Source organism: Trichechus manatus, unplaced genomic scaffold, assembly GCF_000243295.1.
Source record: "Trichechus manatus latirostris isolate Lorelei unplaced genomic scaffold, TriManLat1.0 scaffold00011, whole genome shotgun sequence".
Classification (NCBI taxonomy): Eukaryota; Metazoa; Chordata; class Mammalia; order Sirenia; family Trichechidae; genus Trichechus; species Trichechus manatus.
The window spans coordinates 5,143,010-5,157,732 of record NW_004443947.1 but is presented as its reverse complement, the minus strand read 5'-3'; the positions used below and the strand labels follow the sequence as shown (position 1 = coordinate 5,157,732).

General features: G+C 46.0%; 1 protein-coding gene across 1 annotated transcript in view; it reads left to right on the top strand.

Annotated features, from left to right (window-relative positions):
• The window catches only part of NSG2 (neuronal vesicle trafficking associated 2), a 79,751-nt gene extending 66,307 nt beyond the window's left edge, over positions 1–13,444 (top strand). Inside the window, exons 4-5 of the mRNA XM_004371181.1 lie at positions 7,395–7,505; positions 13,075–13,444. Of these exons, the coding sequence (XP_004371238.1) occupies positions 7,395–7,505; positions 13,075–13,266 (303 nt within the window). The 3' untranslated portion in view covers positions 13,267–13,444. The remainder of the gene's footprint in view (positions 1–7,394; positions 7,506–13,074) is intronic.
• The last annotated feature ends 1,279 nt before the right edge of the window (positions 13,445–14,723 follow it).

The window sequence follows — 14,723 nt, the reverse complement described above, 5'->3', positions numbered from 1 at the left end:
AAAATGAAACAGGACCCATACCTCACACCGTATACAAAAACTAATTCAAAATTGATCAAAGACCTAAATATAAAGCCAAAAACTATAAAGTTCATAGAAGAAAAAATAGGATCAACGCTAGAGGCCCTAATACACGGCATTAACAGGATACAAACCATAACCAAAAACACACAAACTCCAGAACATAAGCTAGATAACTGGGATCTTCTAAAAATCAAACACCTATGCTCTTCAAAAGACTTCATCAAAAGAGTAAAAAGCGAACCTACAGAGTGGGAAAAAATATTTGGACATTACAAGTCCGACAAAGGTCTAATCTCTGTAATCTACAAGAAAATCCAACACCTCTACAACAAGAAGACAAATAATCCAATTAAAAAATGGGCAAAGGAAATGAACAGACACTTCACCAAAGAAGACATTCAACTGTCAACAGATACATGAGGAAATGCTCATGATCACTAGCCGTTAGAGAAATGCAAATTAAAACCACAATGTGATACCATCTTACCCCGGCATTACTGCCATGAATCAAAAACACTGGAAATAACAAATGTTTGGAGGCTGGGGGGACATCGGAACTCTTATGCACGGCTGGTGGGAAGGCATAATAATACAACCATGTTAGAAAATGATATGGCACTTCCTTAGAAAGCTAAAAATAGAAATACCATACAATCCAGCAATCACACTCCTAGAAATACATCCTAGAGTAATAAGAGCCGTCACATGAACAGACATATGCACACCCATGTTCATTGCAGCTTTGTTCACAATAGCAAAAAGATGGAAACAACCTAGATGCCCATCAAGGGATGAATGGATAAACACACTGTGGTACATACACACAATGGAGTATTATGCAAGGATAAAGAACAATGATGAATCTGTGAAGCATCTCATAACGTGGATGAAACTGGAGGACATTATGCTGAGTGAAATAAGTCAATCACAAAAGGACAAATATTGTATGAGACCTCTACTGCACAAACTCATGAAAAAGTTTACACACAAAAAGTAACAATCTTTGTTGGTTACAAGGGATGGTTCGGGTATAGGGGGAATACTAAATAGACAATAGGTAAGTGGTAACTTTGGTGAAGGTAAGATAGTACAAAATACTGGGGAAGCCAGTACGACTTGTACAAGGAAAGGTCATGGAAGCTCCATAGACACATCCAAACTCCCTGAGGGACTGAATTGCTGGGTGGAGGGCTGTGGGGACCATGGTCTCGGGGAACATCTGGCTCAACTGGCATAACACAGTTTATAAAGACAATGTTCTACATTCTACCTTGGTGAGTAGCGTCTGGGGTCTTAAAAGCCTGTGAGCAGCCATCTAAGATACTCCACTGGTCTCACCTCTTTAGGAACAAGGGAGAATGAAGAGAACAGGATACAAGGAAAAGATTAGTCCAAAGGACTAATGGACCATGGCTACCAAGGCCTCCACCAGACTGAGTCCAGTACAGCTAGATGGTGCCCGACTACCACCACAGACTGCTGTGACCAGGATCACAACAGAGGGTCCTGGACAGAGCTGGAGGAGGACATAGAAGAAAATCCTAACACACAAAAAAGACCAAGTTTTCTGGCCCGACAGAGACTGAGGAAACTCTGAGAGTATGGCCCCCAGATACCGTTTTGGCTCAGTGGGGAAGTCACTCCCCGAGGTTCACCGTTCAGCTGGGGATTGGGCAGCCCCATAGAACAAAACGGGACTAATGAGCCACAGAAGTCCAGGGACAAGGACTGGAAGGCAGGAGGGGACAGGAAAGCTGGTGATAGGGAACCCAAGGTTGAGAGGGGACAATGTTGACATGTCGTGGGGTTGTTAACCATTGTCATAGAGCAATATGTGTACTGTTTAATGAGAAACCATTCTGTTCTGTAAACCTTCACCTGAAGTACAATAAAAAAAAAAAATTAAAAAAAAAAAAAAGAAAACCTGTGGATTACATTGGTCCAGTTCACAACTGATCATGAGGATGGCACAGACCAGGCAGCTTTTCCTTCAGTTGTGCATGAGGTCACCATGAGTTGGGGGCAGACTCTATAGCAGCTAACAGCAACAAGCTCTGCTGAGCTGAGCAACTGCCTCCCTCACCGGCTTCACCTCAATGCTCTCTCCCTTTTCCCCTCTCCCTCACAGCCAGAAGGCTCCTTCCAGGCCCTCCTCTCATTTTAGGGTTTTTGGGGAGCCTGCTGTTCACCTCTGGCCTGGGGTTTTCTTGGGCCTGGCTCCTTCTCCTCCACCCCCTCTTCCCTGATGCTCAGTTCAAAGATCTTCTTCAGTCCTTATTTTGTAATTATTTATTTGGTTATTTGCTTGTTCAATGTCTGAGTCTCCCTCTACTGGAAGCTCCTTGAGGCAATGACTGTGTCACCATGTCAGGCTCACAGTAGGCCCTTTGATAAACATGTGCTGAATGAATGAATGTGGAAATGAGTGAGTGAGTGGGTGAACAGGCAGGCAGGTGGGGAACAGGGAGGGCATTTTAATGTGGCGAGGATCAAATCGCTAATGAAACACTCAAATCCAATAACGGAGCACTAACAAGTTGTTTATTTCTAGTCCCATGTTGTTTTATATTCAAGAGGTGAAACCAAGGGCTTTAGAAAGTCTCAGAGGAGTGAGGTTATATAAACCGAGTCAATAAATATTGATGTGGAGGCAGGCTTTTATGTTTGCGGGCTCTGTGAGGAAGTGGGGGTTTCTCTTCCCAGAGCTCAGAGCCTTCTCTCCCAGTCAGGAGCTTTGCTGCAGGGATTGAGCCCCTCCCCTCCCGTGAGAAAGCAGGCTGGAGCTCTGGGCGGCCATCTCAGGCATTCAGGAAATTTTGGCCCTGGAGCAAGTCAGAAAGCTCCCTCTCCCCTCCGCACATGACAACCAACACTGACTCCATCATCTGAATGCAGAAAAGCTCAAATGTCACTGTTCCTCCCACTTCATTCTGCTTTCTCTCACTTCATTCTGCTTACCTCCTAAAACAACAACAACAACAAACCACTTGTCGTTAAGGTGACACCAACTCATAGCAACCCCATAAGTGTCAGAGTTGAACTGTGCTTCAGAGGGTTTTCATTGACCGATTTTTTGGAAATAGATAGCCAAGGCTTTCTTTCAAGGGGCTTCTGGGTGGACTGGAATCTCCAACCTTTAGGTTAGCAGCCTATTGAGTTAACCGTTTGTACAACCCAGGGATTCTGCTGACCCCCTAAACCTTCTCAGACCACTGGCTCCTTTCACTCACTGCCTCAGGTCACCCCAATGCATCAGCCTCCCACCAGCCTCCCTGCCTCCAGCCTTGTCCCCTACGCACCTCCCTCAATGCTGTCCTGAGAGATGTCTCTCCAAAGCGTCATTCTGATCGTGTGGCTTCCCGGCTTAAAGCCTTCACTGGCTCCCCATCACCCTTGAAATAAAGTCCAAGTTCTTTAGCCTGCTCCTTTATTACCTGGCCTCTGCCCACCTACCAGCCCCCAGGCCTCTCCCTCAGTTGTACCCTCTGGACCAGTCATGACAAACCATGTGATGTTTCTGGAATGAGCCCTATGCTTTCCAGCTTCTGTTCCATGGCAGATGCGATTTTCTTTGCTCATAACCTTCTCCCCTCTCCTCCTCCCCCTTATTATTCTTCCAAGGAGTCGCTTCTGGTGTCACCGCCCCCTTCCCTCACCTCCCCACCCCAGCCCTACCACTAGCTTCTAGCAGCCGCCTGTGCTAATGACCTTGCTCATGGTGCCATGCCGTGTGTTGCCTGTGGACTTGAGGCCTTGAGGGGCCAGTGCCCGGTCCGCCTGTGTGCTCTCTGACGCCTGAGGCTCTCGGGGAAGGACTGCCCCCGAGGTGCAGAAGTCAGCAAGATGCAGCACAGGGAAGGATATGCTTCTTCAGCTAAAACGGCCTCAGTTTACTCTACTTCCGGGTGATGGAGGATAACAGGCTTATGGCGCCCTGACAGGAGCTGGCCTTGCTCAGGCAGGGTCCAAGGTGGCTGCATGTCTGGGGTCCACTCAGCATCAGACCCTTGGCTCCTACAGTTGTAGGGGCCCCTGGTCTGGTTTCTGCAGGCAGCACTCTGCCTGGCCCTGGCTGCACTCTGGAGCCACCTTGGAGCTCTAAAAAGTCCTGATGCCTGGACAGCCGAGCCCGCCCCCAGAGGCTCTGATGGAACTGGTTGGGATAGGGTCCCGGCATCGGGATTGTCTTTAAAGCTTCCCAGGCAATTCTAACAATGAGCAGCCAGGCAAGAGACCCATGTCAGCATGACCGTGCATCAGTGATTCTCAGCCTGGCTGCACATTGTATTTACCCAGGAGTTTATAAAAACACCCATGTCCTGGACCCACCCACCCCAGACCAATTAAATTAGTATCTGCAGGGCTGGGGCAACCTAGGCATCAGCATTAAAAAACTGGTTCTAAAGTGCACCTGGAGTTGAAACCACTGTACAGGAAAGATTCCTCCCTCCTTTTCTCCCACTCCCACCCCACTTTCCAGAAACATTTGTTGAAGACCCACTCTGTGCTATCCTGCCAGACTCTGGAGACCCTGTGGTGACTCAGAGCTTGCCCCTCCTAGGTGGGGGTTGTAAACTCGGGGCTGTTAGGCATGCAAGTGCCCACCCTGTAAGGGGAACCTGTCCCACTGACAGGCACGCTGGCCCAGCTCCAGCTCCCAGTGCCTCCTCCCCAACCCACCGCTGACCAGGGGAAGTGTGCAGCCCTGTCTGCTCATGCCTACGCTGGAGGTCTCCTCTGCTTCTGATGTCGCTAAGAGGTCTGGCCTCTGCTTGGTCAGAGGCTGGGATGAAGTGTGTTGTTAGGATGGGAGGCATTCTGGGGGCTCTTCCAGGCACTGCACTGGGCAGGGGCGGCTGGTGTGCCACAGCTCTCCGGCATTCCCTGCACAAGCATGGTCTGCAGCTGCATCTTTGTCCACCATGTGCCTGTGGCCATGTCTGTGTTCCGGTCTCGTAGGCAGCTCTGTTGGCTGTGCCCAGGCTGCGTTCTCTGCCAGGTAAGTGGATGCTAGCAGGACTGTTAAGCCCCTTTTGACAGGAAGAGTCACCACCGAGTCACCACCGGGGAAAAAGGCTCCCCCTGGGCAGATCTGTAGGTGCCAGGCTGCTGCCTGGGCTCTGGGCGTTTTGTTTTTCAATCGAGGTGAAATTTACATAACATTAAATGAATCATTGTTAAAGTGAACAATTCAGTGGCATTTAGTACCTTCACTGTGTTGTGCAACCACCACGTCTATCTAGTTTCAAAACATTTTGGTCATCCTCAAAGGAAATGGTATAACCATTAAGCAGTCACTCCCCATTTCTTCCTCCCCCAGCCCTTGGCAACTACCAATCTATGTTCTGTCTCTGTGGATTTACCTATTCTGGATATTTCCTGTAAACGGAATCCTATAGCACATGGACTTTTGTGTCGGGCTTCTTAGAGTGTTTTCATGGTTCATCCATGTTCTAGCGTATATCCAAACTTCATTCCTTTTTATGACTGAATAATATTCTATTGTATGTATGTACCACATTTTGTTTACCTATTTATCCGCTGATGGTCATTTTAGCTATTGTGAAATCTGGGCATTTTTGATTTCGTTGCATCTGCACTCCAAACATCTGTTGGCCGGGTGTTCCTGGGCCCACCAGCACTGCTGGGTAGTGGTCTTGGGCAGCCGCTTTCCTGTACTATTCAGACTCTCTTCAGGGCTCTGAAGAGGCTGGTGCTCTTGGAGGCATCTCTTGCCCAGGTTCCAGCCTCCACTGACTTCTCCGTTTTGGCTCCAAGTTTCACCTGGGTGATCCTGTCGGATCTTTGCACCATCTCACCCCACACCGTCACTGCCCCATTCCAGGGCGGGGGGTGGGGGGAGGAGTGTGCAACAGGCTTGCACTGAGGGTTTGGGTTAGTGGAAAGGCTGTTAAGTGGACAATAGTTTAAAATTGAATTTTACATGTCACTATCCTAAAACTTCACATACACAAAGGGAATTTCTCATAGGAAGCATCTCTCCATAGGATTTGGTCAGACACCCACCCATGTCCATCTTCCTCTTTTCTTTTTCAAAACCCTCCTACGGCAGTATTTAAAGCTGCCAACAAGCAATCTGTGTTTTTGGAGCAATGTAGATGCCCGTCTGCTCCTCTTCTATAGATTATGCTCTGGGGTGGGAAGGAGATGAGATGAATAACCCCAAGATTGATTCTTCTTTTTTCTGAATCAAAAGAAACCTTCTCTCCATGAGAGGAATTCTGTTAACTGACTCAGAGGGTCAGTTCTTAAAAATAACACTGAAAAAATTCTTCTTACAACACTTGGTGCCCAATATTATGAGGGTTACCCTACCACTTTGTACATAGGCTACGGGGTGGGGCCAGTCAAACCTGGAGGTGGCTCTGAAAATGAACAATTTACTCTTTTCTAATAGAGTAAATACTCGTGGTGTCTGCCAGTTTGTTTGATGTTGTATTATTTTTTTAAAGCTTGCTTGTAGATTATTGCTGGGAGCTTGGCTTTTACTCTGAGTGCAATGGGGACTACTGGATGCTTTTGAGCAGAGAAGGGATGTTACTAACTTAGATTTTAAAAGACTCTCTCTGGCTGTTTTTGGAGAATACACTGTAGGGGACCAAGGGGTCACTAGTTAGAAGGTGGCTGCAATACTGCAGGTGAGAGCCAATGATGGCTTGGACCATGGTTGCTAAGAAATGGTCAGATTGTGTGTATGTTTTGAAGGACGCAATGATAGGTTCTACTGGTAGACTGAATGTAGAATGGGAGAAGAAGAGAGAGTCAAGGATGACAGCAAGAATTTTGGCCTAAGTGACTGCGGAGATGGAATTGACCTTTCCTGAGATGGGGAAGATGCTGCAGGAGGTTTTGGGTGGCAGGAAAGCAGGAGTTCAGTTGGGGAATGTTGTGTTTCAGGCATCTATTAGATGTCAAAGTGGAGGTGAAATAAGCAGTTGGAAATAATCTGAGACTGGAATTAAGTAGTGTGGGTGGGGTTGGTGGGGATGGAAGGCAGTAAACACCCTAAGTAATGGCTTAATGATCACCACCACCACCACCCGCCACACACACTAACCTCCAGTTACTAGGAACAGCAAAATGAGGGGAAAAATCACATGTTGGGTCAAGAAGCAGCTCTAGAGAGTATCCTACAGAAGGGAGAAACTGAGGCCTGAAGAGTGTGGGTAACTTGCTCAAGGTTCCACTGCCAATTAATGACATAACCAAGACAGAGCCAGTTCTTTGGACCCCAGCCCCCTACTCTGTCTAACACATCTTTTGCCTCTGCTCTATGTCCCCAAGGCTGCACCCATGGATTGAAGGTGGGCAAGCTGTGGCTGATGACTCTCAATTCTGTTTTCCCCAAGGTCACCATCCTTGTCAGCCTGGCCCTAGCCTTCCTCGCCTGCATTGTGTTCCTGGTGGTTTACAAAGCCTTCACCTATGACCACAGCTGCCCAGACGGATTTGTCTATAAGGTAAGGGGCTTGTGCCAGGTGAGTGGCCCAGGTCACTGTCAGCTTCAATTGGAGGGATTATCAATGTCTTCTCTTCATTGGCATCCATGGGTGGGGCAACCTTCCTACAGACTGTTAAAAATGTAGCATGTGTCTGGTTGGAGTCCCTGGGTGGTTCAGATGTTTAAGTACTGGGCTACTAACCAAAGGTGGGCTATTCAAACCCACCTCAATGTGCCTGGTGATCTGCTTCGGAAAAGTCACATTTCTACTCTGCAGCACATTGGGGTTGCATGAGTTGGAATTGACTTGACATCAGCTGATTGGTTTTTTGGTTTTATGTGTCTAGTTAGGCACTGTCAAGCTTTTATGAAAGACTCGGTTCCAAGTAGGCAGTGGAGTTCCTCCTTCCTAATGACACTCTCTGGAGTCTGAGTCAGGATGTGGCCAGGTTCAGATTGCACACCATCGGGGAGGGAGAGCTCACTACTTGGTGAGGTAGACTGTTCCATCTTCAGAGAGCTCTGATTTGGCTCGAGTCTTCCTCGTGTGATGGCTGGTTCCTTACCTCCACAGGTAAGGCCCTGCACAGAAGTGAAGACAAGGAACAGGTGCTTCTAAGGCTCCTGTCCCCAGACTTGAACTGGGCCTCCAGTGTCAGGGCCCTACTCTTCCTCCTTGACACCCGCCCCTGCTCTATTGCTTTCCTTCACTTAAAGAACTGAACCGGCGGTGTGACCTTGACCTTGGGAGGCCCCAATTTTCTTATCTGTAAAATGGGGCCTGATAATGCCTTCCCTCAGAATGTTTGTGAGGTCTTAAGGAGGGAATTTAAGTAAAATCAGTTAGCAAAGGGCCTGCTGAAGGCTCTCAACAAATGTTAGTTGCAATAAAGATAGAATCTATTTTAGAGCTGAAACAGATAATAATAATATTTATAAATTACTGTTTTTTGACTACCTGCTATGTTTCAGACCCTTTTGCTAGACATTTTCAGAAACATTACTCATTTGAGCCCTACTTGATTTTATACTTATATCTCTTTTTTCTGACACTAAAAGCCTTGATGCCTAACAATATTAATATGTTTGCATATTTTTGTTTTATATATGTGTATATAAAACCCGTTGCTGTCAAGTCAGTTCTGACTCATAGCGACCCTATAGGACAGAGTAGAACTGCCCCATACAGTTTCCAAGACTGTAATCTTTACGGAACCAGACTGCCACATCTTTCCCCTGTAGAGCGGCTGGTAGGTCCCTGGCTGGTGCAAACAGTTGACGCGCTCGTCAACTCAAAACAGTCCTACTCAAACATAGAGTTTGTTGTCCACATTTACATATGAGAAAATAGTGATTAAGAGACTTTAGTGACTTTTCTAAGACATCATGGCTTAGTGATGGAAATTAGACGGGGAATATTTTTATTTGAAAACGCATCTTTGTCAGTTATGCTACATGACTTCCTACAGCTACATTTTTAGTGGTTAAAAGCTTAGGTTCTGAAATATTGGAAGCAACTATAAATAAGAGACAAGTTGAATAAACTGATATATCCACACAATGGAACACTATACAACTGTAAAAATAAGTGAGGAAGGTCTCTATACAGAGGCATAGAATGCTCTCTAGGATAAAATGGTTAAATGAAGAAAGAAAGGTGCTACCTTTGAGTAAGAAAGGCAGAGGGGGAATATTTGCTTATATTTTCAGAAAGAAACTCTGGAGGGATAAATTAAAAAAAAAACAAAAACAACTAAAAACAGTTACTTGGGGAATGGAGGGGACAGGATAGAGGGGACGGGGATGGAAGCAAGGCTTCTCAGAATGTATCTTGTCATATATTTGTCTTTGGAACAAAAAAGTCTTTATAAATTGCTTTTCAATTAATAGAGAATAAGTGCTAGATAGGCAAATTGGATTTATTTTTCCCTTTGGTCTCCCTCCATCTCTTATGAAGTCTACTTTTTGGACTTGGACAGTATCTCCATCCACAGAACTCTTTATTCATTATATCTTCTTGCTTCTCAAATTTCAAAATGTGCTAGTCTTGTATCCCAGCCTTTGAGTGCACTGATAATTCAGTGGTCATCAATGAATCTCTTTTATTCTTACAATGCCTTTAGGGAATAATAGTGGAAATCTCCCCACTGGATCACTGACAAGACGTGAAGGTTATTTTTCAGGCAGTTGTGTTACGGGCTGGATGGGGGCCATGGGTGATGGTTGATGGGGAAGCTTCACAAGCCTTCATTTCTTTGCACCCGAGAGCCACCTCTCAGCTGGCTTGCACTCCTCTCTTCTTCCTTACATGTAAATGTTTTACATATTTTAATAAATAATTCAATAAGGAAACACAATCCCTGAAAACCAAAAACAAGCTAAATGAAGAACTTACTCTGTATAAGTTGGTAACATAAATTTACAAAGAAAATAAATATTTCAAGTGACCTGAGAATACAGTGCATTGACTGTGCATCCTTAGTGGAATATATTCTAAGGAGACAGAAGTGCAGAGAAATCTTAAAGTTTATTTAGTAGTCTAACTGTTAGTAGTAATAGAGGTGTTATCTTGTAACTATTTTATATATCCACCACCATCAGTTGCCATCCAATTGACTCTGACTCACAGTGACCCCATGTGTATCAGAGTAGAACTGTGTTCCACAGGGTTTTCAATGGCTGATTTTTCAGAAGTAGATCACCAGGCCTTTCTTCCAAGGTGCCTCTGTGTGAACTCAAACCTCCAACCTTTTGGTTAGCCGCTGAGTGCGTGAGCTGTTTGCAGCAGCCAGGGACCCACCAGCTGCTCTACAGGGGAAAGATGTGGCAGTCTGCTTCCATAAAGATTACAGCCTTGGAAACTGTACGGGGCAGTTCTACTCTGTCCTATAGGGTTGCTATGAGTAGGAATCGACTTGATGGCAATGGGTTATATATATATATGTATCTATAAAACAGAAATATACAATTATATTAATATTGTTAGGCATCAAGGCTTTTAGTATCAGAAAAAAGAGATATAATTAAGTATAAAATAAAGAAAATACACTAAACAGCCTGTAATGTTAAATTAGAATGAGAAATATCAGTATGAAATCATGATTTTGTATTTTAAAAAGTACATGTTTTCTAACTTTGTCCACTGAAAGGTCTAGAAACAATAACAACCCAATAGCATGGAGCACACCTAGCATCGTGCCCTCTAAATACCATTTACTACTAAAAGGAACTGAGGCTCCTTGTAGAAAAGGCTGATTCCAGGTCTGGGGCAGGAAATGCTCTTTTTTTTTTTTTTTTAGATTAAATATGTAAGGTTGAATAACATAATGGATTCCTTTAAAAAAGCAGGGAGGGATGGGTGAAGTAAGTATGCCCAAATCACAACAAATTGCTGAATTTAGGTGATGAGGTTCCATGGGAGGTTATTATTTCGTTCTCTGTTTTTGTGTTGCTTAAAAGTTTTCATTTAAAAAGACTCAAATTCTGTAGTCAGATTGTCTAAATTCAAATCCTGGCACTTGAGTTTACTAACCATGTAATTTCAGGTGAATTATTTTGTCTCTTGGTACCTCTATTTCATCATCTGTAAAATGGAGAAAATAGTACCATAAAACCCGTGAAAGTTGAAACCCATGTAAGCGGAAACCTGTCAAACAAGGAAAACTCAAATACTTTCCAATAAAATGAGTGATAGAAAAGTGGTAAGACTACACCCTGTCAAAAGCAGAAAACTTGTGAGACCCTGTCAAAGGCAGATAACTTGTGAGACCTGGAAAAACAAGGCAGTCCTGTGGAGTCCCGGCTCTCCCAGGTTTCACTGTATTACCTGCCTCGGAAGGCTGTTGTAACGATATGTGTAAAATATGTGTGAAATGTTTAAGATCGTGTTAAGCATACAATATGTTAATTAAAGTAAAACTACCAGCTGTAGGAGTCCCTGGGTGGCGCAAACAGTTAAGCACTTGGCTACTAACTGAAAGGTCGGCAGTTCGAATCTACCCAGAGGCACCTGGCAATCTACTTCTGAAAGATCACAGCCATTGAAAACTCTATGGAGCACAGTTCTACTCTGACACACATGGCATTGCCATGAGTTGGAATCGACTCAACTGCAACTGGTTTGGGTTTTTTTTTTTTGGAATCAGATAAACCCTTGATCTCAGTGGCTTAGCACAAGAGAAGTGTATTTATCTATTTATTTCCCACTCACGTGGGATGCTCCTGACCAGCACTTGGGTCCTTCAGGACCCCTGGCTCCTCCATTTTGTGGCTCTGCTTTCCTATAGGGAAAGTTTTCCCAGCCTCAGCATTATTGACATTTTGGATCAGGTCATTCTTTGTTGTGGGAGGCTGCCTTGTGCATTGTAGAATGGTTAGCAGCATCCCTAACCTCTACCTACTAGATAGCAGCCCCTACGGCTATCCCTAAGCTGTAACAACCAAAAATGTCTCCAGACATTGCCAGCTGTCTTCTGGGGGGCAGTGCCCTCCTATTGAGAACCACTGCTCTAGGGCCTGGGGGAACTCCATTTAGCCAGCAGATGGGCAAAGACAAAGTGAAGAAGGTGCTCTCACTTCTTAGCACTTCAGAGCTAGGTGGAGCACGTCGCTTTCACTCACATTCCATTGGCTTCAGAGAGTCACATGGTCCCTGCCAGGAGGGGCTGGGAAGTGTAGTCCCTGTCTCAGCAGCTGCTCTCCTTCAGCTGCTCTGTACTATGGGAGGACAGCAAAAACTCTGGTGGCCTGCTGGCCATCTCTGCCACACCTGGGCAGCCTTCCATAAATGTCAGAAACTGCTTTACTTGCAATAACTCATTTACTCATCACCTCAGATGCAATCATTTTATGCATTAAACCAAAAAGGAGACTGAGGCTCAGAGAAGAGATGTGACTTGTCCAAGGTCATTGTCTTAAGTTGGATTCTCTAGAAGCAGAGCCTGAGATGGAGATTCTCATGCAAGTGATTCATTGATAGAGGACTCTCAGGAGGAATCTGGGAGAAAGGGAAGCAGGATAGGCCAGGGAAGAAGCCTCGCAGCGACGTGGGCTCCTATGAAGGCCAGCCTGAGCCCGTTCCCACTGAGAGCTCCACAGAAGGATGGACAGCCCAGAGTTATCTCACCTTGAGGCAAAGGGGTCCAGCTTTTATTCCTCTGTATCACTCAGTCATTGGCTATTGGCTCCCCTGGGAGAGAGGGGAAGTAATCTCCAAGCCATATCTAGAGGAGGTGGTTCCCCTTGGCTGCAGGCAATGTCCCAGAGGAGCAACTGGGGGTTGGGTGAATTAGCCTGCTAAAGAGGATCTGATTGGGGTACCCACAACATCCCTAGAGTCATACAGTCAGTGAGGAGAGGAGCTTGGCTTTGAATCAGTATCAAAACCAGGTTCATCTCTTCCAGCTTCAAGTAAGTGGCAGGTTTGATGATGATGGTGATGGTGATGGTGATGATGATGGTGAAGGCCTGCTGTGTGTCTCAGACTGAGAGCCTGACGTGGCTGTGGCTCCCAGATGGGCTGGCTGTTTTGCAGGGTGGGTTGGAAGCCTTCACTGAACTACTCCTGACTCTGTCTCCTTCTTCCCCAGCACAAGCGCTGTATCCCAGCCTCCCTGGATGCTTACTACTCATCCCAGGACCCCAGCTCCAGAAGCCGCTTCTACACGGTCATCAGCCACTACAGCATGGCCAAGCAGAGCACTGCCCGGGCCATCGGGCCATGGCTGTCGGCGGCCGCTGTCATCCATGAGCCCAAACCGCCCAAGACCCAGGGCCACTAGAGGCCCACCCCAGCCAGAATGTGGGGGTGGAGAGGGGCCCTGTTGGCTAAGCCAAGCTCCAGTTACAAGACAACATTGTACTCCTGGGATATGGGGGTGGGGGAGGGCAGGGTGGGGCGGGGGGAGGAACTCACAGAAACTATCGTGCGCTGGAGTTGTCTGAATCAATATTTCTTTTCATCCCTTGGTATCGTTGATTCGTCCCAGAGTCAGGCTCATGTACAAAGGCATGTTTCGTGTTGATTGTTCCCATGTAAGATATTTTCAAAGCCACTGCTTATTCTTTGTTAGGAAAATTTAAAAGCAGAAAAAGAAAGAAACAAAGTTCATGAACGACAACAACAACAAAAAATACACATTAAACTGGCTAAATCTGGACGATGTTGAAGGGAAGTAGAGCCCAGTCTCTCTGGGCTTCTTAGATGAGGAATTGTAGTTTCCCTGTGGGCTTTGGAGGGTCCGGAACACGTGGGGGCACAGACTCAGCTCTTTGGTTCTCTGATGGTCTGCAGGATAGACATACGGGAAGTTAGAAATGGCCGAGCTGAAGAGAAGGCCTGATTTCAGCACTGGTAAGCCCAGGACGCACACAACCCAGAGTCAAATGTATTGACTTCTGGTGCATTGTGCAAGGTTAGCGAAAACCTGCAGGGGTGTCCTCACTGGGGCTGTGGCAGACCCTGTGTGGCTTAGAGTCTGAGAGTGCATGCTGGTGTGAGACGCTTTGTATGAGCGAACTTGGAGAAGTGGGCAGATTTTGCCTCTTCCTTGTTTTTCTAGATCGGCACCTGCATGAGGTCCATGTTTATGAGCCAGCAGGGGTAGAAAGGGAGAGAAGGAGGGAGAGGCCACAGGAGGAGGGAAGGCACGGGACAGGCATGCAATGTGCGGCCAAGCTCTAAGCACGGGCACCAAATTAAAAAAAAAAAAAATGTGTTTGTTCGTTGTTTCCCAAAGTGCTAATAACCATAGTAACCACCATCAGAATAAGACTTGTAACCAGAAACCTCAAGTGACTGCCAAGAAGACTTTTAAGAACTGGGCTGCAACAAAATCAAATCATTTCTAAAGGAATCTGAAAAAATGGAAGTGTTTTTTGCCCACTCAGTTGTGTTGACAGGGGACGTTTGTCCAAACTTCCCAATCTGGTTGTAGAAGCTTCTAGAAGCTCTGACAAGGTGGCAGCATCCAGCACTGGCTGGGCCTCCCACTGCCCTGGAACCTCACCAGGCACTCCCATGTTGCTCTCACACAACGTTTCAGGGAGGCCTGTCCTGTGAGGTGTCAGCTCCAGGCCCAGTAGGACCAAAACTGGCCAGGAGAGTTGGTTATTTGAAATGAGGTACTGTTTCACCATGAGTCTCTGACAGGCCATTTAAAGGGCATTTTTTTGTGGCTTGCTGTGTTGCCGAAATCATCGTACCCAACAGCTGGATAATAAGACTAGTATAGCTCAG